Genomic DNA, 27595 nt, shown 5'->3' with positions numbered 1-27595 from the left:
TTATTTATTATATTTTAAGTGAAAGTTTAAAAAAATTATAACAATAAAATAAAATGAGATAAAATAAAATGAGATGATTTGATTTTGTTTATTCAAACCGGTCATAAATATGGCATTGAACTTCCCACTTTTGAATAGCAAGAAAAACAAAGCAAGGGCAATTTAAGTAAATATTTTCATATCCAAGTGCAAATATATAGAATCATTAAACTTAAATCCCGCGTTGCAAACAAGCCGAATTAAAGTGACGTGCACACGGGCGCTCTCTCTCTCTCTCTCTCTCTCTCTCACTGGTCTGTGAGAATTTTGCACACTGTTCGGAGTTTTTTTCTCTGCGAAAATTTAGGGATCTGAAAAGGAGACAGAGAGAGACACCATGAATCGGCACCACGACCCCAATCCATTCGACGAGGAAGAGGTCAATCCCTTCTCGGTAATTCTCTCTCTCTCTCTCTCTCCCCTTTTTGGTTTTCATTTCCAATTTTTACCCTCTGGGATCTACCCTCATTTCGGCTCTTCATTTTCGTCTTTTAAGGCTTTTCCTCTTGGTTTTAGTGTCTTTTGTGTGATCTGGATTACTATCTTTCATATGTTGGGAGGGTTAGTTTGGGTATTCGCGCGGCTTTGAGCTAGATCTGGAACTCCCGCGTTTTGATCCTTTTAGTTGCGGAGAAAATTGATGAAAATATTGGGTAGATGAACGTGGGAAATATCTGCCTTGCATTCTAAATTTGGTGAGAAGCTGGAATAATGTGGCTAACATGTTTGAATTTTTCAAATAATTTGGAACCATATTCCCTCGTATTCCCTGCGCAATACGTTCTTCTTACCGATCAAAACAATAGTTCACGAAATTTGGGTCAAGCATCGAGAAGTTTTGAAAGGCAGTTAATAATTAATCTTTTAAAAGTGTCGTTATGAAATTCGAATTTTGAAACAAGTTGACTCTTGAGACAAGTAAAAAGAAAATTAGAAATCTAAAATTGGAAACTTTTACATACTACACTCTTATCCCACGATGAGGTGGCATGGCCATCAACCTTTGAATTTTTCTTTAATAAAATAAAAGATAATTCAAGGGTGATAAAAAGTCTTGCATTTTACATAGTACAATAAAGTGGGATGAGACTAAACTAAGTAGGGTGAGAGTAAGGAGTGGTTTGGATTCTGAGATGAGTTGAGATGGTTTGTGAATTGTAAAATAAAAATTGAATTGTTTATTATATTTTGTGTGGAAATTTGAGAAAATTGTTTTGTGATTTGAAAAAGTTGAATTGTTTATTATATTTTGTGTGGAAATTTGGGAAAATTGTTTTGGGATTCGAAAAAGTTGAATTGTTTATTATATTTTGTGTGGTAATTTGAAAAAGTTATAATGATGAGATGAGATGAGTCAATGTGAGTTTTGAATTCAAACAAGGCAAGATAAAAGTGTCGCATTTTATTTTTTATTTTTTTGGGTTTTATCGACACAATTGAAGCACGTAAGAGCAATGTTAGAAACTATATTACTGTCCCACCATCATCCCACTCATACTAACGAGGCAGTCATTGAGTTATACTTAATTGAGTATTATTGCATACTACACTCCCATCCCACTTTCATCATACTATGTAAAATGTGACATTTTTATCACCCTTGAATAATCTTTTATTTTTTTAACAAAAAACTCAAAGGTTGATGGGCAATACCACCTCATCATAGTGGGATGTAAAATTTGCCTACTTAATTAAATGCTGTCACATATACAGAGTGGGATGGTGTTGTAGTTTCTAGCATTACTCATCTTTCATTGAGCTATGGTTCTTTTAATGACTCATTGTTTTGGTCTCTTGGCTTTTTATTCCTTCAGTGTGTGTATATTGTATCATAGAAAAACCTAGTAAGGCAATCATTGCTATTTGAAAAGACAAAAAGGGAATAATCCCTCTAATGTGTTCCATTTTCTTTGTGCAAGATCAAAAGCTGAACTATCTATTAGGTCCATATATGTTCTGATAGGTTTCATGGATGGCTAGAATTTTAGTAAGACCAAAATAACAGTCTGGGAAATATAATTTCTCATTTCTTCTCCCCCGAGAAAAGATAAGTTAGTAAAAAATTCAATATTTTTGGTTTTGAATTTTTTAAAAAAAAATCCTAATCTATCTGGGCTTTGCTTTTGTTGTAATTTAGGGAAGGGTTGCAATTGGTACTAAGTTTAACTCTTATTGGTGATGACTTGTAATAAGAAAAAAAATATGGAAGCTTGTACTTGTCAAAAAATTCAAAATCTGTAAATACTTAAAATATCTAAATATCAAAGTCTTTTGATAGATTAGATTTTGGAAATTTCTGTTTAAAGTTGAAAATATTAATTAAAATCTTAAAAGATAAATGATCTTTTCATAGGTTAGATGATCACCATGTTTGGATGGCATTGTGTATGGTGAAATTGATTGTTCATTTGCTTTGTACCTTAAATTAATTTCCATGAGTTGGGCGATGGAATATGGAATAAGGTGCATTGCATTGCCCAGATTTTACCTTTATGAAGTTCTATACCAAACTGGTTCTTCATGTCATGCACTTAAATGCAAGGACCTGTGATTGTCGAAGCATGTGTGTCCATTGGAGACATTCTTGCTGCTAATGAAAAAAACTACTAAAATTTTGCCACTTCATCTGCAAATTTAAAATAAGCTGCACTGGTATTTTTATGACTTCATTGTTGGGCATGCTTGCAGGGCCACTACAAATTTCAGCATTGAATATCCCTTTATTTATCATTTAAATATGTGATGGTTGAATCAATTATTCATTGTGTCATCCTTTGGGAACTTTTTTTTTTCTTTTGCAGAAGGGATCTGCTGCTCCTGGATCAAAGCCACGCATTCCAACATTGGGATCTGAAACCTTTGGCTTTGGGCAGAAACATGATGCAACAGTGGACATACCATTGGATACAATGAATGTACTGAAGTCACCATTTGCTTTACTATTCTGTTCTGTTTTTTGAAACTTTTGAGAGATTTATGTACTTGATGGGATGGTTATGTAGGGTTCTAAGAGCAAAGAGCAAGAGCTTGCATCTTGGGAAGCAGATCTCAAACGGAGGGAAAAGGTTAGTTTTGCAATTATATGTTCTAGTGTTTGTCTCGAAGTTTATTTTTAGAAAGTAAGATTTTTCTTTATTGTTCATTTCTAAACATGAAGATTTTGTTGCCTTAGTTAGCAATGATTTGCTTACAGTTTGTGAAGCCTGTTTGATATAATTGCTTGCTTCTGCTTGCCCTTGAATATTTTAAGTACTTTGATCATTGATTCTTGTATTTTAATGTACTCTTGAAATTGACAGGACATAAGACGGAGAGAAGATGCTGTTGCTAAAGGTTTATGCCACAACATTCAAATTCTACAGGCCATTATGAATTTTTAAACCTGTTTTGCTATACTTTAAATCGCTAATTCTGTTTTCAATTTTGTATATCAGCTGGTGTCCCTAACGATGATAAAAATTGGCCTCCATTTTTCCCGATTATTCATCATGATATAGCTAATGAAATACCGGTCCATGCTCAAAGGCTGCAGTATTTGGCTTTTGCAAGTTGGCTAGGTATGGGAGGGACACCATATATTTCCATCTATGCTAATATTATAACTCTTCAATGTGTATTTTGGATAGATTTCTAATTTTCACGAGCTTTTTATGTCATTAGAGCTCTCTAGTATGGGCTAGGTGTTTTCTTGTATACGTCCAGTGTACTTAGTTCCTCTTATTGATATATTTATAATATTTTACTTAAAAAAAAAATATTATAACATGCAGCTTGATATGGAGTATTGTTTCTTTAATTTAAGCATGCCTTCATTTGGGTTTCTTAGAGAAACTATATACAACACTGAAAGTCTTCATACGATTTTCCCCATGTAGCGAGCATCGTGTAAAATTTTACAACTTTGCTTTTTCTTTCTTTGTAGATTTATATTCTTTTTGTAAGCTCATTCCTTTTAAAATATTGTTAAATTGTTTCCTTTGTTTTTTAAGAAGCTTTTTAATTTGAACCCCTAGGGGTTGGCTCAAGTGGTAAAGGCCTTGGGCTTGGATGCTCCCCCAGGTCTAAGGTTCAAATCTCTTTGGGTGCAAACAATCTCTTGGGGCCATTGGACTGGGGGATTTTCTCTTTGAATTACCCGAGGTGCACTTGCGGGAAACTCCTTGCTAAGGGCTTTGGGATTAGTTGGGACGTTGTTCTTGGACACCTGGTGCCAATAAAAGAAAAACTTTTTAATTTGGCCTTTTTGTTGAAAGTTTCTACTGAAATGAAGGGATTGGCACATGTGATAGTTGTTTTTTTGGTTATTATGTACATATTTCAAAGCACCAAAAGACTACAACATAGAAAGGCAAATGTAGGAGAATTACTAAGCTGTGAGCAACATCTTCCTAATTCTCAATCTACTGTCTTTTCATTTTTAGTTGGCTGTTTGTGCAGGTATAGTTCTTTGTCTTGTTTTTAATGTGATTGCTGTGATGGTGTGCTGGATCAGAGGCGGGGGTGAGTTTCTCCTTTTTAATCATATCCATGCAATAATATTGGGTTGAGTGCAATTTGGATCTTCTGACAAGGTTCACTCGCTGCAGGTGTCAAAATTTTTTTCCTTGCAACGATCTATGCTCTCCTTGGATGCCCGTTGTCTTATGTGCTGTGGTACAGGCCTCTCTACCGTGCTATGAGGTTAGTATTGAACAATGCAGAGAAAGAAGGATCATACATAACATATTTAATCGTTGTGAAGGATTTTATTTATCACAATAAGACTAATAATTCGATGAAAACTAAATTTCTTGTTTGCGGACTACTTTCCAATTTGCATGTTTTGACCTTCCCTCTTGATATGGTTGTCTCTCTTTACTTGCACACTATATGCATAATTTTTATATATGGTTGTCTTAACCGAACATGCAGATCAATGTTGTTCAAGCATTGGCATTGATATGCATGGTAGAGGTTATGGTGGTGTAATGGAGGTTGAAGCTAATTTGATGCATAAAAAAAGAAAAGCTGCAGTCTTTCCTTTTACTCTGGAAGAAATGATGACATAGAACCACCAAGTCCACTCTCCTTCTCAAGCTGATAATTATGTCACAATTGCTTTTTTTTTTTTTTTTTTTTTCCTTGAGCTAAGTCACAATTACTGATATTGGTTAATGTGGGGACATTTAGTGTGATGACATTATGTGCTCTTTCTTTTGTTATTGGGTCAGCTGGAGCAATAACATGATAATTTCTTCTATGCTGGCGTTAAAAGATCCTTTTTTGGTTTTTAATCGGACCAGAGCAGCATGGGGTTATGCCTAGAAGGATAGTGGAGTTGTTTGGGTGTTGCAAGGGTCTTCTGGGTAATATTCATAATGCTGCAGTTTGGATAACGATTCCTCATTGTATGATGTGGTGCCTTTGGATGGAGAGGAATGGTAGGTGTGGAAGTGATCAAAGATGGCTTCTCTATGGTTGGTGACAAAGCTCCAGGTTCGGATGGCTTCTCTATGGCTTTTTTTAAACTTGTTGAGTAGTTTGACATTATGGGTGTCTTTCATGAATTCCATGAAAATGGAAGGTTTGAAAAAAGTCTCAAGGCAACTTTTATTGATCTCATTCCCAAAAAACCCAGTGCAGTAGAGGTAAAAGATTATTCACCTATTAGCTTGGTGAGTGAGATGTACAAAGTCATGTCGAAAGTGTTGGCAAATAGATTGAGCTTGATGATGGAGAAGCTAATATCCAAGCCTCAACATGCCTTTGTTAGAGGAAGACAAATTCTTGACTTGATACTTATTGCAAACAAATGTTTGGATAGTAGACTTAAATCGGGAGAGCCGGAACTTTTGTGTAAAATAGACATGGAAAAGGCTTATGACTGGGTCAATTTGAGCTTTTTGCTTTACATGCTCGGGCGATGTGGCTTTGGTTTGAAATGGTGTTCATGGATTACTCATTTCATCTCAACAGCTTGTTTCCCTATCTTGGTGAATGGCACTCCCATGGGATTCTTTAAAAGCTCATGGGGATTAAGATAAGGTGATCCTCGTTTTCCACTACTATTTGTTTTTGTAATGGAAGCCTTTGGCAAGATGATCTTAGGAGTTGTGGAGGGCAGTTTCCTCTGTGGATTTTTAGTGGGGGACTAAAGTATATTTCATCTGTTATTTTCTGACGACACTAATTTTTTGGGGCCAAAATTGATCATATTCAAGCTTTGAGGGCTCTTCTTCTTTGTTTGAAGCTACTTCGGGATTGAAGGTGAACTTGATCAAATCAGAAGTAGTTCCGGTGGGAGATGTTACTAATTTGGAGAGCATGGCTTCCATATTGGGATGTAAGTTATCACATTTGCGGATAAAATATCTTGGCCTCCCCTTGGGTACACCATTCAAATCGAAATCAATTTGGGATGATGTATTAGAGAAAATGGAGTGGAAATTGGCTAGCTGGAAGAGGATGTACCTATCCAAAGGTGGCAATGTTACTTTAATTAAAAGTACTCTATCCAACTTGTTGACTTATTTCTTATCACTTTTCCCACTTCCTACCAAGGTGACCCAACACATGGAGAAACTTCAGCGAGACTTCTTATGGGGGGGATGGATGATGAGTTTAAGTTTCACTTGGTAAAATGGGCCACAATATGCTCCCCCATTTCAGAAGGAGGTTTGGATATCTGGGATCTACATGTTTTTAATAAGGTTTTTGTTGGGCAAATGATTATGGAGATACCATCAAGAATGGGGGACCTTGTGGAGAAATATAATAGAATCAAAGTACAATGAAGCATGGGGAGGTTGGTGCTCAAATGAGGTAAATGGGCCATATGGGGTGGGGCTTTGAGAAGCACATAAGAAGAGGATGGGATGCATACTATAGAAATACCCAGTTTGAGGTGGGTGGCAAACTCAAAATCAAATTTTGGCATGACATATGGTGTGGTGATATGCACTCAAGGAAGCTTATCCAGAAGTCTATGGCATAGCAAGAATGAAAGAAGCTTACATTGCGGACTTGTTGGTTACATCAAATGGTACTCCTCAATGGAATGTCAATTTCTTTAGAAATGCACATGATTGGGAAGTCAACACAATATCAGAGTTTTGTGATCTCATTTATTCCACTCGCATGAGGAGGGAAGTTGCTAACAAGATTTTCTAGCGTCACTACAAGAAAGGGAAGTTCACCATTCACTCTTTTTATCGAGCCATGAACACACATACAACAAACCCATTCCCATGAAAGAGTATTTGGAAGACAAGGGCACCCTTAAATGCACTCTTCTTTGTATGAATAGCTTCATTGGGGAAGATACTCACACACGACAATTTAAGGAAACGTAGATTTATTGTCATGGAGTGGTGTTGTATGTGCAAAAAGAGTGGAGAGTCAGTTGATCATTTATTACTTCACTATGAGATTGCCACGACATTATGGAATGACGTCTTCACTTGGGTGGGACTAGCTTGGGTGATGCCGAGAAGGGTGATCGATCTCTTATCTTCTTAGAGAGGCCTTTAGGGTAACTCTTGCTACAACAATATGGAAGATGATCCCAATATGTTTATGGTGGGGCATTTGGAGGGAAAGGAACGACAGAAACTTCAAAGATTGAGAGCAATCAATAGAAAAGCGTAGGAAATTATTTTTCAATACTTTACTTCATTGGTCGGTTGTAATTGATTTCAATGACTGAGTTTCCATGAATTTCTTGTATTGCTAAACTAGCACGCTCAAGCGACGCTCTTGTATATTGTCTCATATACCTGGGCCTTTGCCTATTCTTATGATCAATAAAATTTTGTTTACTGATAAAAAAAGGTGTTTCGGAGACAGTGAGTGAAAAGATTCTTCAACACTCTTTTTTCTTGTGCTTCAGTTATTGATTGTAATGGGGCTAGTTTTCACAATTTGTTTTACACCATTTATAGTTCCTAGATGATGCTAGGTGTAATCCGTGTATATTTCTTGTGTACATAGGCTCTGCCTCCCTCCAATTAATAAAACTTTATTCTTACTAAAAAAGAAAGATAAATTTTTTGGACGACATTTAACAGGTCATCTTTTTGAATGTAAAATCTCTTCCTGAAGATTCCATGCTAAGGTTTGTGATTATAGCTTATTTAAGCATCTCAAAATGTTTTGCACTTGATTGATTGATCTTTAATTTGTTTTTTATAATACTCTTTTGTCTTAGGAATCTCATGTTGGAACTTTGGCTGGTGTTTTTTGCTAAAAGTTTTGATATTCTTTCGCAACAAAGTATAGCAATTTTGGAATTTTCCATCTCTCTCTCTCTCTCTCTCTCTCTCTCTCTCTTGTTTTTGTTTTTGGGTATTGTATATTCTGTGGCTTTCGTGGTTGGTTAGGTGGCAATGATATCATTTTCTCGTTCAACCGGTGAGAGAACACACCTATATTTGATGTCAGTGATATGAACCTAGTTAGTGGAAACACATTTAATATTTTTTTCTTTGAAGTTAAAGAATTTGTACTGTCATTGCATAGAAGTGTGACATTTTTTTTCAAAGATGCTGATGGTTCCCCAATTTTATTAAAGCTTTATATAAGTATGACATTGCGAGTGCTGATGGTTGTTGCAAATGGTTTTGTCTGCAATGCAGGACAGATAGTGCCATGAAGTTCAGTTGGTTTTTCCTATTCTACTTGGTACGTGCCATATCTTACATGCTCCTTTAGTTATTCTCCTCATGAATGGGTGGCATATTTTTCTGTCCATTAATCAATTTGGCATAATGCAGATTCACATTGGGTTTTGTATATTCGCTGCTATTGCACCTCCAGTTGTCTTTCATGGGAAGTCATTGACGTAAGTTATTGTTTTCTCAGCTGTATGAACTAAGCTTGAAATGGTCTTGATTCCCATTTTAATATATTGCACAAATATGTTTGTAATGAAGTATCTTGTGAAAGGACCTTGTGTGACAATCCAAGCAAAGGCCAAACCACATTTGGGTTTTTACTCCAAAAAGACTAATCATTGTTGCAATCGGATCCCTTTGGAGTCATTATGAACTGCAAAAACTTTTCCCTCAGTTAGTGTTGGAACTCCCCACTCTATCATATTAAATCTGAGGTGTCACAATTTGATAAAAGACTCCTCAAGTTCTTAGTTGCTTTTTAGCACATGTCCTGCGACTGGTATATTTATGAACAGTTTTAGTTAATGGTATAATTTTATAATTTATGTCTGAAGTTGGTCAAAAGTATTAATTAGTCCTTGCTGAATATAATATCCTAATTTTTTTTTTTTTTTTATAAGTAAAAGTATTATATATATATCAATAGGAATAACCAAGTACACTAGATGTATACAAGAAAATCCTTAACCCATACTGGAAAGCTCCTATTGCCCCAAAAGCCCACGAAAAACTACCCAACATACATCAAGCCCGAGTTAGAATAAATCACACCTCCCCAACCCCAACCCAATGTTTCCCATAGCCCAACCTCCATCCAAAATACCCTCTATCCAAAAGACTACCCAACATGCATCAACCTCTATGCCCTCGACTTGAGCTTCCACCCTTAGCGTCATAGTTGATTGCACAAAAAAGACGCTTCAACTCCTTGCTTTTCTTAAAGCTTGATTTGGTATCATGCGAGGGGCTCACCTCAATCTCAATAATTAGAGTTTTAAACTGGTCTTCACATGTGAGATTCCCACAATATGCTGAATCTCATTAACCTTTTACAAAACCCAATCCGAAGATGATCCATCTATATTGTTTAATGGAGGAAGAGATACCAAGGGGACAACGTCTTCCCCTGATGTAGCGCCCAACGTAGCTCCAAACGTTACCAACGATAAACCCTTGTTCAAATCTTGTGCCTCCTCAACAACACCAATGGTACTCTTCATTGGAGATTTTGGGTTGGCAGCAAGTCCTTTTACCTCTAGTGACCTTGTGTGTGCAGCTTCGACGGACCCTACTTTAGACGTCAGCATTACACCATGATCACATGACGGAACCAGAGCCAAGGGTCCCATAGTTGTTATCTGTGTCTTCCCACCATGCTCCAAGCCTTCCACAAACTCTGCTCCTGTCATGGACTTCTCTGATACCCAACCTATCGCCTTCTCCACCAATATGACTGGGGACAAGTTAGAAACCTCCTCCAAGTGTTCCGTGGAAGCTTGCGTGCATTTCTACTTAGGAGTTGTTTGTCACCGGCGTCGAGATAAAGGTCTCCTCTAGCCTAGGACTTCCGTTGGACCGTGAAACTGACCCAGAAGTAGAGCCCTTCTCAAACACGGGCAAATGGAGCTTCGGCCTCCATTTCAGGTTTGGAAGGCGAAGTGGGCTTATGAGGCCCAGCCCAAGTTTGGCTTTCCCTTTGTCTGGCCTCAAACTACTACACCCAGTAGACTTTCTTTTTCCTATTTTTAGAGGCCTCAAACGTTGGCCCAAGCCCGGGCCCAAACCTTTGATTATCTTAAAAATCCAAGAATTTATCTCCTTTCTAAACAATTTAAAATCCTCCTTCACGCCCGTTACCTCCTTTTTCAGACTATGCAGATACCTCTGCAACTCTTTTTCTCCTTGATAGTTATCCATTTCAGGTAATTGGCGTCTTGCCCCTTCCTTCTTCAGACCAAGTCCCTCCGAAAGTTTCCCTGTCATGCCTTCCTTTTTGTGTTTTTGTTCAACCGGCAGAGGATGACTTGGAACTCCATGCGCTGTCACCTTCTTCCCTACACCACCCACCGCCACCTCTGCATATGACTTGGACTGCCTCACAATCTCCTTCCCCATCTCTACCTCTCTGTTCATTTGTGGTGCAAGGACTGGAGCCTTCTTAGCCAAACTCTGTTTTAACTCCATAGAAAAGCTCTTCCAACCCTTTCCTTCCACTCCTTTCGGGATCGCTAAGAGACCACAACCCCCCCTACCACCACCATAGTCAATTACTTCCAAAAAATGCCCATAAGCGTTCGACCTCCTTTGAACAAACAAAGCGTTCGGTATCCTAAAAAATGAAGATTCGGTAGAGTATATATTGAACAAAGTAATGGAATTTTAAGGGACTCGGTCATTATTTCTTTTTGTAGAATGTCCATCACTGAATCTTCTCCCTTTTAACCTTTTTCAGTATTGTAAAGGAAATGGGTTATTTTACCTGGTGCTGCAGTGAACTTAATTTCAATCATTCAGAAATTACAATGTTTAGAGCACAATATATAACTTGCTTTTTACTTCTCCGTTTTATCTTTGTAAAAGCGACCCAGGCTTGTTGATGAGCATTGAGGCTTGCAATAACTGTATGATGTTGTTTTCATGTCATAAATAATAATCAAGCCTTTAATTTTTTTTTCTAATTCAGGGGAATCCTTGCCGCAATTGATGTCTTTGATGGCCATGTAATGGTTGGGGTAAGTTGGTTAATGCCTGCATTGAGGTTCTTATTTTCTGTGTACATTGAAACTGTAATTGCACAACTCACAAGGATTTTGCCATGATTTTAAGGAAAGTTATCACTGAATTTTGATTTTTTTTTTTTTCTCTAAAAACATCATCTTTTCCTTTTTGGATTGAATTACCCTCGATGTTTTAAGGTATAAAATTACCCTCATCCAAATTTTTATTCTGAATAAAAACTGTTTCTTTCTGGTGTTTTCTGCTATGTGTCATAAGGCACTACTATTACAAGTTATATGCTTCCTGTCACATAATACTTGCTTTCTGATGCTGCTTGCTTTGAGGCCTTGAACAGTGACGACCAAAATTGTATTAGGAACAGAATCTGATGTTAACTTTTCATCATGGAAGTGCAACATATTAGTACAAGGTTCTTATAACTCATTTGACTTGGCGTTAGGGTTTAACTAATGTTTCATTTGGTTTTCCTGCAGATATTCTACTTAGTTGGTTTTGCCTTGTTTTGCTTGGAGTCACTTCTAAGCTTATGGGTACTTCAGGTTAGAACCAGAACACATGCATTGTCTTTTTCTAAAGTCATAAGAGTGATTATGGTAGACCCTCATTTATTCAATTAACTGATCCATCTACCTCTATTCCCTCTGGGTTCAAGTACAATACAATTCATGCACTTAAATTGGTGGCATCTGTAGTGAGTTATGTGTCTTTTCCCCCCCTGCTCCCTTGACTTTCTCTTTTTCCCCCTGGCTGCCGAAATCTTTGTTTTTTTTTTTCTTAAGTTCTTTGTGACCAAGATATACAAGTAAAATCATGTTACCATAAAAATGAATGTAAGTTAAATGAGAAAATTGTAAGAGAGTCAAGTAGATCTAAACTGCATTGGGCATGCACCAATGATGTGCATTTGGTGCTGCTTTTTTTTTCATGATCGGTTATAGATGATTTAGTTTGACACGTCTTATGTTTTTTCGTAGTATATGATATTTCTTTTCCAGACTAATTAAAAATGTACATCTTTTCCAGTGTCACTTTAGTCAGTTAGATGATTCAGTTTGATGTAGTGAAGGCTATTTTTTATGGTGGATGATGTCAATTTTCCAGTTTGGCTTTTGAGACGAATAGATTAAAACTTTGATAGAGTAAAAAGGCTTTCAGAATGATAGATGCTACCGAATCTGGAACAGTTGTGTTGAGAGTTCCTTTTAGGGATTTCTGAATGATCAGAGGTTGCTGTTGTAAGTTGGTAGAAATTGGGCATAGAGAGGTTTCAAAAGCGACATTGTATTAAGAGTTCCTTGAGGATTGGCATTTGGGATCTGGATTCTGGTGACATATTTTTAAAAGTGAGCGTTTAATGTGTCATAGTAGGAAATGCAGACTGCAGGGTACTCCTTGCTCTTGGTTTTGCCACTATGGTAGATTCGATTGGAGACCATATTAAAATTCAGAGGAAGCATTCTTTTGTGGCTCTTAATTGATCATATTTGCTTCCGGACAGTTTCATTGTGCATAGTTGACATTTTTTTCAATGCATATCAAACATTTATGCTATATTTAATCTATCAAATGTGTTTACTGGTAAAAACAAAAATGAAAAATGATTTGTGCAAGCCCCAGCGTGCAAGCCCTTGGGTTTTCTGATGGATCCCATTATAGGATTACTAAAAAAATATTTAATGTCTTATTTACATGCTGCTTAAGTTATAATAGGGAAAATTGCGATAGAAAGCGAAGGATATTCCTATCAATTTGTATAATAGGTAGCTCCCTAGGGGTTGGCTCAAGTAAGGCTTTGGTCTTGATGGTATGCTCCCTCCAAGGTCTAAAGGTTTGAATCCTCTTAAGTGCAAACAATCTCTAGGGGCTATTGGATTGTGGCATTTTCTCCTTGAATTGCCCGAAGTGCACTTACGGGAAATTCCTTGTCAAGTGCCTGTGCACCCCTGAGATTAGTTGAAATGTTGCTCTCAAACACCCAGTGCCAATAAAAAAAAAATAGGTAGGCCAGTTAATGAAAGTGCCTTTTTGAATATTAGAAGAATTGGATTCACTTATTTGGGCATCTTTTTGTGTTTAAAGAGAAGGGAGATGAGAGAAGGAGGGGGGGGGGGGGGGGGGGGGGTACGGGGTTAAGCTAAAATGGTGAAGAGGGCAGAGCACAAATAAAGAAATGTGGTCTCATGGAATGGGTGTGTTGAGAAAAGATATTGCCTGGAATTCCGTACCTCACCAGAAACAAACACCTTGATGTACTACGTGCGGCAATTATGATGAATAGTACGGAACAGAGAAAACAAAAACACACAGAATTTAACGTGGTTCGGCAGTGTGCCTACATCCACAGGAATGGGGCTGAATTTTCACTAAGTTCGAATTAGGGTTACATCATATATATTTATACTAAACCCTAGTCGTTCCGCTCCGCTCGGTATGCTACTTTCCCCTCACTCCATTCCGCTTCACTCTCAGCATCAGCCTGCTTCTCTATATACATGTTCCACTCAATATGAGCCACATACTACAACAATCTCCACCTTGGCGAATATCCACCCCTTAGGAGAAAAAAAAAAAGAGAAAACATAACCTAGAACTCCACAGGGGATAATAGGTTGGGATGTCTTCCATCTAGCACCTGGAGACATTAATCAAGTCCAAGCAATGCTTGAACTTATTTGTGGTAACAGGCTTTGTCAACATGTCTGTTGCATTCTCAGAAATGTGAACTTTCTCAAGCAATAGTTCACTAGAAGAAACCAATTCCCTGATCTTGTGAAACCTCACATCTATATGCTTGGTCCTCGCATGATACACCTGGTTCTTTGCCAAATAAATGGCACTCTTGACTATCACAATGCAACTAAACTCCACCTTGCTGAATACCCAGCTCCTTGACCAACCATGTAAGCCACACAAGGCTTCCTTGGTAGCCTCAGCCACTGCCATATACTCTGACTCAATAGAAGATAGTGCAACTAGAGACTGAACCATGGACCTCTAACAAATAGGGCCCCCCACAAGAGTGAATACATAACCTGTGGTAGACCTCCTGTCATCCAAGTCCCCTGCATAGTTTGCATCCACATATCCCACAACTGAAGGATCACCCTGTTGTCTGCTAAAACATGATGCCATAGTCTGTAGTACCCCTCAAGTATCTGAAGATCCACTTGATTGCATCCCAATGCTGTCGTCCTGGATTTGATAGAAACTTGCTCACCACACTGATTGCTTGTGCTAAATCCAGTCTTGTACAAACCATAGCATACATCGAGCACCCGTTGCACTGGCGTATGGAACCTTTGACATGTCTTGCACTTCATCATTTGTCTTCGGGCACTCAGCGGTAAACAATCTAAAATGATTCGCCAAAGGTGTACTCACTGGTTTTGCATTATCCATGCTGAACCTCTCTAACACTCTCAACATAGTTACGCTGAGATAATCATAATCTCCTGGAAGCTCTATCCCTTCGAATCTCCATCCCAAGAATCTTCTTAGCCGCACCCAAATCCTTTATGTCAAATTCTCTACTCAACAAAGTCTGCAACTTGCTGACCTCACTCATACTCTTTGCAGCAATCAACATATCATCCACATAAAGTAACAGAAAAATAAATGAATCATCATCAAGGCTCTTTACATAAACACAACAGTCATACTCACATCTCCTGTAGCCAATCCGGAGTATGTAGGAGTCAAATCACTTGTACCACTGCTTCAAAGATTGCTTCAGCCCATAAAGTGATTTCCTCAATTTACAAATCAAGTGTTCCTGTCCAGGTTGACTAAACCCTTCTGGCTGTACCATGTAAGTCTGCTCCTCCAAATCACCATGGAGAAAAGCTGTCTTGACATCCATCTGCTCCAATTGCATATCAAAATGTGCTACCAAACCCAACACTGCCCTGATGGAAGTGTATCTGACAACTGGGGAAAATATCTCATCATAGTCAACCCCTTTCCTCTATGAGTAACCTTTGCTACTAGACGAGCCTTGAACTTCTCACCCTTTTTTTTCTGATACTGCTTCTTTTTTCTTATACACCCATTTGCATCCTATCGCCCTCTTCCCCTTTGGAAGCTCCACCAACTCCCATGTCTGGTTCTTATGCAGAGATTGCATTTCCTCCTCCATAGCACCCATCCGTCTACTTTTCTCTTGGCTGTGTAATGCCTCCTGAAAAGTAGTAGGATCCCCACTAGTAGTAATGAGTGCATAAGAAACCAAATCTTCAAAACCATACCTGGTGGGTGGCCTGATAGTGCATCTGGGTCTGTCTGTAGCTGTACTGTGATGCTGCTGATCCTTTGAGCTAGAACTCCTTGCATTCTGAGCAATTTCTTCTCTATCATAGGCTCTAGCTCCACCTGCACCACATGCTCATTGTTGCTGCAATTTTCTGGCACATGTTTCTCTTCTTCTTGAGTACATTGCAACATGGCTTTCTCATCAAAAACCACATATCTACTGATCACCACCTTGTTTGCCTTCGGATCCCAGAGCTTGAAGCCTTTCACCCCTTTATGATACCCCAGAAAAATACATTGTCTAGACTTTGCATCAAGCTTCGACCTCTCCTCGCTTGAAACAAGCACATAGGCACTCTTAAACAAGAGTAGTCTATTGCGCTGCCTGTCCATACCTCCTCTACCACTTTCCCATCTAGTGCTGCCCTAGGTGATCTGTTAATCAAGAAACATGCCATATTCATTGCTTCTACCCAGAAGTTCTTGGCAACCCCTGCATTCAACCTGAGACACTGTGCTTTTTCAGCTATTGTTCTGTTCATCCTTTCCGCTACACCATTCTACTATGGTGTCTTGCGTACTGTGAAATGTCTCTTGATCCCATGCTACTCACACAACTCCATGAACTTTGAATCTGTGTACTCAGTACCATTGTCTGACCTGAGGCATTTGATCTTCCTCCCTGTCTGGTTTTCTACTTCAGCTTTCCACAACTTGAACTTGGCAAACGTTTCTGACTTGTGTCACATGAAGTACACCCAAACCTTTCATGAGTAGTCATCAATGAAAATCACGAAATACATTTGTCCTCCCTGTGATACTACCCTTACTGGCCCCCAAACATCTCTATGAACATAGTCAAGAATCCCCTTTGTCTTGTGTGTGGCTGTCTTGAACTGCACCTTATTCTATTTCCCAAGAACATAATACTTGCAGAAATCAAGCTTGCATGTTTTGACACCCTTCAATAGATTTTTCTTATGAAGCTCCATCATCCCACGCTCACCCATTTGGCCTAATCACATATGCCACAAGACCGTGCTATTTGACTCAGATTTTGCGGCTGCAACTCCACCTACAACTGTGGTGCATTTCCTACTAATTTCTGCCCCTTCATCACTTCCATGACACCTCTACTCATCTTCATTACTCCACTTTCAGACTTGTAACTAAACCCATTATAGTCTAAAGTGCCCAATGAAATCAGATTCTTCCTCAAATTCGGTATATGTCTAACATCACACAACGTTCTAACAACACCATCAAACATTTTAATTTTGATATTCCTCATTTCAACAATTTTGCATGAAGCATCGTTACCCATCAGAACATAACCAAAATTAACTAACCTGTAGGTGTTAAACCAATCTTTATTGGGTGTCATGTGATTAGAGCATGCCGAATCCAGTATCCAAGAATTTGTGAGATGATCTGAACTGGACGAAACAAAAAGCATATCCCCGTCACCGCTCTCTGAGTCTTCTTCTTCCACTACATTCGCGGACTTTGATGAACCCTCTATTCTCTGTATCCCCCTTCTTTTTCTATGGACATTCTCGCTTTATGTGCCCCCTTTTTCCCGCACTTATAACAGTGTATGTCCTTCCTCTTCCTGGATTTAGACTGAGCTTTATTGTTACTCGATCCACTCCGGGACTTGCTTCACCCACGTTCCTGATTACTTCTCACCACAAGCCCTTCAGCCTGTGAATTCTCATCACTAGCTTTCTTCCTCTGATTAAAACCTAATAGAGCACTTGTGATCTCCTCCAAATCGAGAGTTCTTTTCCCTACATCAGAGTTGTAACCAAATTTTTGTACGTAGAAGCAGGTAGGGAATTCGATAACATCAACACGTCTTCGTCGTCGAACTTCACATCAACTCGCTGCAAATCACTGATGATCTGGTTGAACACGTTGATATGCTGTTTCAGATCTGTGCCCTCTGACATCTTAAGACCATATAGTTTCTGCTTGAGATCAAGCTTGTTCCACAGCCTTCGCTTTCAGTTCCTTCCAATCTATGTCGTCCATGCCTTCCGATTGTCTTCCGTATAACGACTTCACCATGCCCTGCTGCACTAACAGATCCTTCACCCTCCTCTGCCATAATCCTAAATTGCCAGATCCATTGAACTTGACCATGTCGAATTTTGCAGAAGAAATCCCAGACATCGTGACCTGAGTTCATGATACCAATTGTTGTACTACGTGCGGCAATTATGATGAATAGTATGCCCTGCTCAATATGCTACGCTCTCCTCATTCCGCTCCGCTTCACTCTCGGCGTCAGCCTGCTTTCTCTATATACGTGTTCCACTTAATATGAGCCACATACTACAACACACCTATAGCCCCTTACAGCAATATCAGCATTTGGAAGGTGGTTGAAAAATCCGTGAAGGTTTTTTCTCCACATAAATGGAATGTAAATATCTAATGTTAACTTTGGTTTGCGCGTATATATTTTCTTGCCGAGAGCATTTGCACCCTTGGGATTAGTTGGGAAATTGTTCCCAAACACCTGGTTCCTAATAAATTGAAAGTGGTTGAGAGATTCGTGAAGGTTTTTTCTCCACATGGAATGTAAATACATAATGGCAACTTTGGTTTCTGCGTATATCTTTTTGCTGAGAGCATATGCACCCTTGGGGATCAGTTGGGAATGAAACACACACAGTAATTTTTATGCACATTGCTTTCAGAATTTTGTTCTCTTTCTGACTTTGTCTACGTATTTCTTTGGTTTGTGCAGAAAGTTTACATGTATTTCAGGGGGAACAAGTGATGTGATTCTGGTGCTGTGATCCATTTAGTAGTATTGTACAACATATCCCTGCTTTTCAGGGCGGCTCTTGGTATATTCATATTTCATATTTCTCCTGGTACAATTGGTTGTTGTTTTGTGAGGACTGGACGAGTTAATTCAATGATTGGCATGCTGAATAGATGGTAGATGGTAGGTGCAAAGTTTGCATCTATTTAGAGTTATGTTTTCCTTCCCGTTGTCCTGAGGTTCATAATTACTTTTGCTATTTCACAAGATTGGTGTATTATATATATATAAATGCATATAAATCTTGCTAGTGCATATCCATTAGAAATCTCTGTCAATGATATATCTCCGCCCTATCAACTTCTCGAGTGAAGTGATGATATATATCCACATATATATAGAAATCATTTATATCGTTCTTACACAGTGATTTTACAGGGATGTATGCTTCTTCAAGATGCCAAGAAATTTGGCATGGCAATTGTGCTTTGACCCTTTCATTTCGTTTATCCATTGATCTTGCAATATGCTACTGATAATACCCTTCAATAAATGTACAAGTTGCCACCATTTACCACAAAATTTCCGAAACCAATAAACTATTATGCTTAGGAAAAAACACTCCATTAACCAAAAAATATGAAAGCTATACAAAATATTGTTTGAACTCAATGGAAAATAAAAAAATAAAAAAATAACTTTTAAGAAGGAAAGAATGCAGTCTATTACATTTTGCATTATGAACTACAAACAATGGCATGTTGCTCATTCTAACTACAAATAATTGACAAATAACAACCTTATTCAATTCTGACAGTTTAAGATGAATGAAAAATAGGTGAAAACCGATCTATAATCTTGTTAGTCATATTTTTCATGGCTAGCGTGTACATTACAACTAAACTGTCTTGATGGTCGACCTGAAGATGATGCATGGTTGATAATCGGTAAATATATATCCACTGATTTTGGAGAACTAATTACTTAAATAATGTTATTTCTCTATTTATTATTATTATTATTATTAGCCACACCAACTGAATTGGTATGGCTAGTAATTATCATTATGAAAACAAGCAAAAAAAAAAAAAAAAAAATCGGATGCATGGTAGTTTTGAAGAGTTGTAAGATGAAATAGAAAATTAGATATCCTTTTAATAACAAATAGAGCAAATTGGTTGTAACGACCCGGTCCGATAATTTTAAAGTTGAAATATTGATAATTTTTATTAGACCTATATTAACAGAGTCTAACTCAAACTGGTTGTCACCCTCTCCCAAATCTCTTTATAACTATCTCTTTTCTATTTATTATTTGGAAAAAACCACAAACCTCCAAGTTCCACACTTTTATCGATTTTTGTCGAAAATTTTAGGAAGCAACGCTATAAGGTAAGTAGGTTGATCATAAATTAGGATTATCATACGTTAGCTAGTTATATATATTATTATTATTAAAGTCAATTATTTCGAAACTAGTGTTTATGTACCACGCATGTCATGATATTTGCAAGCACATCATTCATGATATTTCATTCTGCATATTATAGTTATGTATATATTATGCATCTCGTGCATCTCACGTTGCATAAAACACATAAGGTTTCATAAAATCAAGTGTAAAATAAATTCATAACAGTTAATCAGATTACCATTCAGATGCATAGTACAATGTAGTTTCAGGGTGGGTGTGCAAGTCATGGACTTAAGAGTGGTCCACTGCAGTATGCCAGAGTACTGCACATTCGGCTTGCTTTACTATAGCAGAGGAAGTTAGTGCATAACCTTGCACATAGGATTAAGTGTGTTGACCAGCCAGATAAGTCATATCAATCAGATTAGTCACTTAATTCAGATAAACCAGTCATGCATAGCATAAGCATCAGTATGATCAATCATGATTTTAAGTTCTTAGCTTGAAATATTTATGAAAAATCTTATGTTAAGTATGTTTATGTTATGATGAATTTTTTACTGAGTCATCAACTCAATTTAATTTGTTTTTATATTGTTAAACTACCTCATATCAGAATATTTATAAAACTAGAGCTGCAGGATGAGATTTAGTCCAGGGAGGCGTGACAGTGACTTAGATCATATACGGAGATTTTAAGTTATATTTTTATGGCACAGATTTTAAGAAATTTTAATAAATGCTTTCACGCACTCTTATTTATGATTTCAATATTTTAATTCAAAATGACTTTATTTAATATAAAAAATCTTTGTACTTTGCATTTCCTTCAGAACAAAAGAAAATATTTTTAATTCAAAGTTCAGTAGTAGTATTCCGGCTTTCTAAAAAATTTTAAAAAGTGATTTTATTTTTAAACCTGAGAAGAGGATGTTACATTGGCTTTATCGCATAAAATTGAAGAATGCATGTTTCATGCTATGCCTACATTGCAATCTTTTTTTAAAGAAATAATCATTAATGATAAATTATACGTGTCTTCTTTCCCTAACAAAGCCCTACATTAGAACTCACAATTTTAACTACAATAAAATAATTTTAGAATATGGACACATGTAGTTTTCTTATGGTATCACATTTTATTATGCCATTAAAAGTAATATAACTATACAAAGCTTTAAAGAGAAATGTTTGGTCGATAAAAATATCTCATAAAATAAAAGTCACACACTAATGTAGCTTGTTGCTATATATAAGATTATAGAACTCTTTTTACTAAGGAAAATGATACTATGCCCTCTAAGTTTATCCCTTCAATTTGATCATTTATATATTTTATTTAATTTTTAATATTTATTTTTACTTAATGATTAAGTAAGTAACTATCAGTGCATTAATAATTTTTTATCTTTTAAAAATATTTAAATATGTTTAAAAAATATTTAAAAAAAAAAGTAAAAAGAAAAAGAAAAGTGCAATTTGTATAATAAGGCATACTAAGTGGGCAAACTTGGATGACATGGTGCACTACCCTTTTACTAACAAGTATATTTACATATAACGTCTAGACATATTAATTTATGAGTCTTATTCTTACAGTGAATGTGTAATAATTTATCGTGATAAGATGATAATAATATCCTTAAAAGTGGTGCTATTGTGTCAACACATTACCTTTTGTTGTAGGGTATCCTATGGAATCCCGTTTAGTTATACAAAATTCAAATTGTATTTATTATCTGATGTGACATGTCCACATATTGTATAGCCGATTGTTTTAAGAACTTTTTAAGAGTGCTAGTATTAGATTCATTAATTTATATTTAAATTTTGATAAAAAAATTATATCTAAATCTTCTTTATCTATAACTCTATATTAGATTAGTTATTGAATTTATCAAAATAATAATATAAATTATTTTTTTAATAATAATATTTTTTTATTTTTTCTTTCATATTTTACAATTACACTAACCATATGTTAATTAATAATTTAATTTGATACTTAAATTATTATTTTTCAATTAATTTTTTTTCTCAACCTAATTATCTAACAAACATATTTTAACAATCATTCTTCTACTCAACAATCATATATAGAATTTCTGAAATTAACAAATACATTTACAATTCTTTCATCCAACAAACATATTATGCCAATATTTCTTCTACTCAATTGTCACATCTAAAATTCTTGAAACTAACAAACACTTCCACAAACCCTGCTTCTCTATCCAAACTTCACATCTACAATTCTAAAAACTAACAAACACATTCATTCCACCATGCACAATACCAAACATTCATATCTATAATTCTTGAAACCAACAAGTAGATGTAATCAACCATTCTTCTTTTGCTAAGATTTTTAGTTGTAGCTAATAATCTCGGATTAAGCCTTATAAATAGATCTATCATCTTATTACTTCCTACTCATCAAAAGCTAATATTTCTTCTTCCATTCTATCAAATTTTGTTCTCTCAATTTCTTCATCCAAATTCACATGAATTCAGTAGAAAAGGGTATAAAGAATTCACAATTTCTTCATCATTTCTATTAATTTCATTACCACAAAGTAAAAGCAATAATAAAAATTGATCCACATGATAAAACAAAATTTTATCAGTTTCAAAATTTTAACTATATTGTCATTGTTTTGCAAAAATAGAGTTTTATCAATTCCAGCATTGAATAGAGCAGCAGTATAATACAACAACAAAAATGTTCAAAGTAACTTCATGACAATGAGATAATACTTTGAATATATTTTGATCACAACAGCCTATAAAAAGTCACAATTCAGATTACAATAACCCACAAAAGGTCACAATTCAGATTACAATTCAAGTCACAACTCAGAATACAAACAACCCACAAAAAGTCACAATTCAGAATAACAATTCAGATTACAACAACCCACAAAAAGTTACAATTCAAATTACAATTCAAGTCACAACTCAAATTACAAACAACTCATAAAAAGTCACAATTCAAATTACAACAATCCACAAAAAGTCACAATTTATATTAAATTGTTTGGACTTGAACATGAACATAACTATGGAAAGCTACATCGGACTCGATTGGTTTTGTCATTTCTGAATAGGAACTTTAAAACAATAGTTCCAAAACTTTAAATAGCACTTTTATTTTTTCACCACAACAAATTAATGATCTTCGTAATACTGCAAAAACTTGGCTTACTGCAACAGAAAATGTTGCTAAAAGAAAGATTTGGCTACAAACTTTTTAATCGGCAACAAGAATCCAATCAAAAAAAGTGCACTTTGGAACCACAAGCTCATGTTGCGCAAAGCAGGGGTTTTGAATTTCATCAATTTTATTTTCAGCCTCAAGGTTCATATATTCAAATCAAGTATATATATCAATGAAACTCGCTCTCATTTGCAGGAGAGTGAGTTCAATTAAGAAGCCAGAAGTTGTAAACCCATAAGTGATGGTAGCTGAATGTGATGCTATCGACTGAATAATTGAAATTAATTGAAAATGAAATTAATTGAAAAAAAGCATCTATATTTTACCCATGAAGAAACAATAGAAAGCCCACAAAAAAGGATTGAAAAAACAACTCTTTGTTTCAAACAATTGTGGCACCCTCGACCCCCACGTGTTATTTTTATGGAGTTCGTGACACCGGGATGATGACCACACGGATCACGCACCCCAAAGACCAGTGCTCAAAGTGTGTACAACATACATTAAATGTACAGTAATTTTCGCAGCAGTGAAAATAAAAGGGTTTTTCTTTATTAAGTACCAGAATTGTTCATAAAACAGTAAAATAACTTTACAAATATTTTACAATCTTCCGTCAGATAATTTAAAGAAAGCAAATAACATAAGGGAAACAAGTCTCAAAACGCTGAATAACATAACCACGACTTAAGCTTCTGGCAAAGTCGGTCCTTCAGGTTCATACACGGGCTCTGCGTCAAACTCTACGGCACCATAAAACGGAACCGTAGGGTAAACACCACTATGAGATTATGACATCTCAGCAAGTAATTAACCAAAATAACATCCAAGAGATTTAAAACACATTTATACAAACACGTGTTCCCATGCGGACAAAATAACAACTTACATTCATTTCCCAAAAATATCATTTTTATTCTTTTACCCAAAAATCCCATTTTTTTCCCAATCATATTTATTATGAATTTACGCATGCACCACGGTCTCCCCTATGGACCGTCCGCACATCCTGGCTCTCTTCGTCACATCACGGGTAACGTCCGTGCATGAGACTTCGTAACGAGCGATGCTCAGTTCCGCGCCCAGCGCGTACATGGCCAAGCATCCTCTAACCTCACCAGCCAAAGGTCACGGAATCGGTACGAGAGCGTTACCATCTCGTCCGTTCCCGTCGTCGCCCTGCGACAACTCAGAGGATGTCACGTCAGTCTGTTACGCTCCCGAGTGACCAGAGGAGCTCCACCGAGATAATGCCCCATCTCGGCTTGGGGTCGTGAAACACACGCACCCACGCAACAGTATCAATATCCAACAGACTTCGTGACATTACCGCATAATTTAACAAAACGATAATTTATGCTTTTCAACAGTTTATTAGAATACGCATTTAAATAATTCATTTTACAAATTCTCAATAAACGCCGAAACACAATTTCACAAATACACGCATAGTCCCATCCGCCAATCCGGCCCAAGGCCCAATTACATTTAAAATCTCAACAACTTCGACGGCCCAAGGCCCATTTTTCCACAATACCATTTAAAGCCCAACACTTCAACAAATACAATACATTTTCAACAAACCAATATTGTACAATTAAATAACAGTTTATAAAGCCAATAAATACAACAATTTATTTATAAAATTGAGAAATTACAAATAATATTAATAAAAGAGAAAATTACATACACACGATGAAATTGATAAAATCTGGAAGATCACGTGAAAAGAAGTGCTGCCAACAGTGGCGACGGCGTCTCACGGCTGAACACTGACAAACCGTTCTCTCAACTCACGGGTTGTAACAAAACCAGATGGAAACTCAACAAACAACCCAACAATAATACAAGATTTTGAAAGCACAAAGAGCTCGGCAAAATCACAACACTTCACGGATTTACAAATCAAATACACAGAAATAATTAACCCAGAAATGAAAGAGTTCAAGAGAACGTTGTTCTCGGATCACACCAAAATTCCCGATTGATTTATCCAAAACAAAACCAAACATACTCGAACGGAGATCCCCAAACCATGAGAAGCCGTGGTCTACTTATAGGCCAAATGCGGCGGTTCGCATGGCGTGCGTGTCGCACGGTGGAGGAAGGAAATAACGGCAGCATGCCGTGGAGAAAAAGAAGTCCTCTCGCGGACGCGTGACACGGCGGCACTCACGGAAGCCATGCCCATCGCCACCGAGGAGCTTGCGGAAGAGCAAGTGACCGTGCGATGCCACGGGTTGACAGCAAACCCTCGGGGCGCATGCCGAACGACACGAGAGAGTGAGACGTAGGTGGAGGTGGCTCTCGGCTGGGATCTACTTTCGGCAGCAGCTGTGTGGAGAGTAAGCTGCAGGTAGAAGAAGGAAGAAGAATCGGGAAGGAGAAGTAGCAGAGTGCGGCGCGAGAAGAAATAAGATGGAGCCCTAGCTCCATCAAAACGACGTCGTTTCCCTTTGTAGGGACTGGGTTCTCACGGGCCGCACGGCTGGGCCGTGTTCCGCACAAGGCCTGGGCCCCCACTGGGCTGGGCTGGATCTCGGGTCACCAAAATACACACACACACCCATGGCCCACTGAGAAAAACACATACACACACAGCCCAAATAATAAAACAAGCAAATAATAAGCCCAAAAATAAACACAAGTCCAAAAATAAAAACAATACAAATAATCAAAATAACATACTCTAAAATAAATTTAAAATAAAATACCAAAACAAATAACATATTTAATTAACACATTAAAATAACAAAATAACACCTCAAAATAATAAGGATTAAAAATTCAAGTGAAACTAGAGATCTCACAACAACAGAAGGATTGAAATACATATATGGAGTTGAAAATTTCTTCACGGGCAAAAATACATACATAAGCATATAAATGTAGTGCAAAATTTCTCATACATGCGTATATGATTAATATATACATGAGAGAGTGAACTCACAGAGATGGAGAACGTTCAGAGTGGAGAATCAGAGAATCAAGAAGAGAAAGGAGTGGTAACAGTGCGCCAATGGAGGTGATGGAGGTCCTCTTTCAGCTGAAACATCTCGTACGAACTTGAACCTAGTGGACGAAGATGAATTGGTCACTCTCTCAGCAAAGTATATAATACAAGCTTAGCAAAAAACAAGAGAGGAAACTGATAGGAAGAAAGAGAGAGGAACAAAAGAGAGAGGAAGAAGGGAAATCTGGGAATCGAGAAGAAAGGGAGAGAAAGAAAGAAAGGGAGGGGATAGGAAGAAGAAAGGGAGAGGAAGAATCGAAAATGAATTTGGGGATTTCGGGGGTAGAAAAGAAAGTAGAGAAGAGAAGGAAGAAAGAACAAAACTCCGTGCGAAATATTGATTTTGGTAATAAAATAATCCGATAGACGTTGAATAGTAGTTCTTCAAATTTGAAGATAAATGATAATCTACTATAGCTGTAAGCTTCACATTTGAATAGAAGATGAATCCAATGCCAAAATTTTAAAGTGAAATTCATCAAATTTTAAAAATTGGATGCTAGTGCTGTAACTATAAAATTAGGTCATTTAGATGTTATATATTAAGTATTTTTTAGGTTATAGTTGGGTAGTGAAGTAACATTAGATGATCTTCATCTGTGAATAGTACTAAAAAAATAATGATAAAATATTAAATAATAGTGAATAGTAATAAAATATAATAAAAAATAGGTAAAAAGTAATGATAAAATATTAAATAGTAGTAGAGTTATATCATATCACTCCACTACCTAAATACAACCTTAATTTAAAAAATAAAAAATACGTTTAAAGAAAAACATCAAAATGATTATTTTCCTCAAACATATTTTTTCAAATAATGCGAAACGAGTTCTAGTTTTAAAAAATATTATTAAAAGAAAAAAAATTACACCTTACAACTTTTAAATAATTACAAATTTGTCATGTGATCTTTATTATAGACACCGCATTAGATCAAATGACCTTTTATGTTGCTTATATATATATATATGTATATATAATCTCCAAAAAAATGTTTAAAGTGAATTAAATATATAATCATAAAATATTAAATAATTTTTTAATAATAAAACTTATTAATTAATCCAACAAATTCTAAAATTAAAGCTATATTATCCAATACAAACATGCATTAAATAGAGTATTTTTCGATTTTTTTTTTTGTTGTCATCCTTTTACTCTTGCTTGACATAATTGAATAATAAATAATAAATCATAAAGAGTAATATTAAATATAGTTATAGAGTACGTAAATATCATGTAATTACTTTAAAAAAGAATAAGATCTATTATTAAAAAAATAATTTTTATTTTTTTGTATAAATCTCATATTTATTTATATTTTTGAAAATGATTCCATGGTGTGCAATGCAACTATCATTTATGGATCATAAATAATATCCTCAGGCCTACGCCAAAAGAAAAATGCTACTTTGTCTTTCAAAACATACTGCTCAAATGTACCGCTTGATAAAAAAATTTTTTACTTAGTAATTAAGGAAGTAATTTTAAGTGT

The 27595-nt window shown here is 36.4% G+C and overlaps 1 protein-coding gene across 1 annotated transcript; it reads left to right on the top strand.

Annotated features, from left to right (window-relative positions):
- Positions 1–222: 222 nt before the first annotated feature.
- Positions 223–18761, top strand: LOC121234716 (secretory carrier-associated membrane protein 4). The gene is made up of 12 exons (XM_041130780.1): positions 223–433; positions 2841–2954; positions 3042–3104; positions 3339–3372; positions 3474–3596; positions 4477–4539; positions 4626–4719; positions 8652–8697; positions 8790–8857; positions 11374–11422; positions 11903–11968; positions 18433–18761. The coding sequence occupies exons 1-12, from the start codon at positions 377–379 to the stop codon at positions 18463–18465; spliced, it is 810 nt and encodes a 269-aa protein (XP_040986714.1). The 5' UTR covers positions 223–376; the 3' UTR covers positions 18466–18761.
- Positions 18762–27595: the final 8834 nt, after the last annotated feature.

This window comes from Juglans microcarpa x Juglans regia, chromosome 6D (genome assembly GCF_004785595.1).
Source record: "Juglans microcarpa x Juglans regia isolate MS1-56 chromosome 6D, Jm3101_v1.0, whole genome shotgun sequence".
NCBI lineage: Eukaryota > Viridiplantae > Streptophyta > Magnoliopsida > Fagales > Juglandaceae > Juglans > Juglans microcarpa x Juglans regia.
Note: the sequence above shows the minus strand (reverse complement) of the source record. Positions and strands in the feature narration are given on the sequence as shown.

Excerpts from the sequence above, each read along its gene's own strand:
- LOC121234716 (XM_041130780.1), top strand. The coding sequence starts at position 377 with ATGAATCGGCACCACGACCCCAATCCATTCGACGAGGAAGAGGTCAAT. Across the intron at positions 434-2,840 it reads AAGAGGTCAATCCCTTCTCG|AAGGGATCTGCTGCTCCTGG; the intron begins GTAATTCTCTCT and ends TTTCTTTTGCAG. Across the intron at positions 8,858-11,373 it reads TTTCATGGGAAGTCATTGAC|GGGAATCCTTGCCGCAATTG; the intron begins GTAAGTTATTGT and ends TTTCTAATTCAG.